Source organism: Cucurbita pepo, unplaced genomic scaffold, assembly GCF_002806865.2.
Source record: "Cucurbita pepo subsp. pepo cultivar mu-cu-16 unplaced genomic scaffold, ASM280686v2 Cp4.1_scaffold002656, whole genome shotgun sequence".
Taxonomy (NCBI): Eukaryota; Viridiplantae; Streptophyta; class Magnoliopsida; order Cucurbitales; family Cucurbitaceae; genus Cucurbita; species Cucurbita pepo.
Window position 1 is genome coordinate 1 of NW_019648696.1, and position 2,150 is coordinate 2,150.

Consider the following 2,150-nt stretch of genomic DNA (forward strand, 5'->3'; position numbering starts at 1 on the left):
GCATTTTGAGCTTTGGACTATGATTGTTCTTGAGATTTTTCGTCTGGTATTGTCCATTTCAATCGATTATTGCTTCAAACTATTGGGGATTTTTAATGTGAAGTTGATCGAGACGAATGTATCTGCATTTTGAGCTTTGGACTATGATTGTTCTTGAGATTTTTCATCTGGTATTGTCCATTTCAATCGATTATTGATTCAAACTATTGGGGATTTCTAATGTGAAGTTGATCGAGGCGAATGTTTCTACATTTTGCGCTTTGGATTATGATTGTTCTTGAGATTTTTCATGAGGAGATTCTTATTGCTATTGGATCTGATTCTGCGTTTATATTTAGTTCCTAATCCCTAAAATGTTTCAATCTGTTCGTTTTCTTGTACTTCTGATTATATGAACTGTGTTCTTATCAAGCAGATACTAATAATGTTTGTATTTACATTGGTTTCTGCTGANAATTACATGAACTGTGTTCTTATCAATTAGCAGATACTAATAATGTTTGTATTTACATTGGTTTCTGCTGATTCTGATGGATTTCTGAAACTATTTGTATTTGTCAATGAACACAAATGCCATTGATTCAGAACAAGAAGCTATGATTTTGCAGGGGTTGGTTTTTCAGAGCGGCAATTCGAAATAATGCTGAGAAAACGAACAAGGTCGGTTCAGAACGATCAATATAGAATGAATCAGCTGAATGTTCCTTGTTCTAGTTCGATTTTCAAAAGATGTCACATGTTTACTGGCTTATCTCCTAAAGGTTTAGATTATGATTCAGCTAAAAGTCCCACTTCTCCTCTTGATTTTTGGGTATTCCCTCTTAAATCTCCTAGATCATTATCCAATGAGATCCATAGAAGGAACTGGGATTGTAGTAAAGTAGGGCTTAGCATTGTAGATTCCTTAAACGACGATGACAATGAACTATTTGGGAAAGTTCTTCGATCATCGGATAGTAAGACCGTTCTTTTCAGACCTCGAATTGTCGCTAAGAACAACTTGGATCGTCCTTCAAGAGCTATTCTTTTTCAAGGACCGAAATCCTTGCCTAAAAACTATGTAACTTTCCCTTTATCAAAGACCAAATCTCCCATTGATCAGGGAAACTCTAATGTGATTTTTGAAATTGGAGAAACCCCGTTAGAATCCGAGCGTTTCAGGAACTACTCTCGATCTTTTGATTCCTATAGGTCGTTTGCTCCTCGTCCTGGTTTAACTGGTAACAGCCTTGGTAGTAGTTGTACTACTGAGAGCATTGATTCTCCATGGTTAGCTGAAGAACCTAGAGATTCAAATAAACGTCCCCTTGCGAAACTGTGTTCGAGTTCTTTGGGCGTATCTGTTGACAATGGATCTAAGAGGCCTCTCTCAGCAAGTGAGATTGAGTTGTCTGAGGATTATACTTGTGTGATCTCACACGGTCCGAACCCGAAAACTACTCATATTTACGGTGACTGCATTTTAGAAAGTCGTAATTGTTTGAGCTCTTCTTCTGAGAATGAAATGAAGGAGGGATTGTTCCATCCTCTTAAGAACATGGATATGGCCACTTCATATACCTTAAGTGACTTCTTAAGCTTCTGCCATTCCTGTCATGAGAAACTGGAAGAGGGAAAAGACATCTACATTTACAGGTTTGCCACAAGAAAAATCAACAGTGTTCTTGTTTCTTGCATCCCTTTTTACGAGAATAACGAACTCGTGACCGTTGCAGGGGGGAGAAAGCTTTCTGTAGCCTTACGTGCCGTTCTCAGGAGATATCGATGGATGAAGAGCTCGAGAAATCCATCGAAAAAACCTCGGTGAGTTCTCCTAAGTCCAATGCTGACCGTGATGAGGATCTCTTCGGAACGAGCGTTGGTGGCTTTGCATAAGCACTCGCCGCGTACGATGCCCGTTGAAGTTAACGGACACCCTTTTGGTCATCTGTTTGAAAAGAGCTGTTTTTATGTCCATTGGTGGCGGCCATGGATGATCATTTTTGTAAAATCATGGTGTCTACTGTCTTTGTTGCTTCGCCATTTTTACATAAACTTGACTGTGAATGCCTTGTGAGCCTGTTTTTTGTGGCTCCTATTTTTGAGTTTCTTTCTGGCTTCATTTATGATTATGGCCAGAAAATAAGATGATGAATGGACCCGAAACTTTA

General features: G+C 38.9%; 1 protein-coding gene across 1 annotated transcript; it reads left to right on the plus strand.

Moving 5' to 3' along the window:
• Window positions 1-461: 461 nt before the first annotated feature.
• On the plus strand, window positions 462-2,150 carry LOC111786744. The gene is made up of 2 exons (XM_023666974.1): window positions 462-1,635; window positions 1,716-2,150. The coding sequence occupies exons 1-2, from the start codon at window positions 641-643 to the stop codon at window positions 1,873-1,875; spliced, it is 1,155 nt and encodes a 384-aa protein (XP_023522742.1). The 5' UTR covers window positions 462-640; the 3' UTR covers window positions 1,876-2,150.

Excerpts from the sequence above, each read along its gene's own strand:
- LOC111786744 (XM_023666974.1), top strand. The coding sequence starts at position 641 with ATGCTGAGAAAACGAACAAGGTCGGTTCAGAACGATCAATATAGAATG. Across the intron at positions 1,636-1,715 it reads AAAGACATCTACATTTACAG|GGGGGAGAAAGCTTTCTGTA; the intron begins GTTTGCCACAAG and ends TGACCGTTGCAG.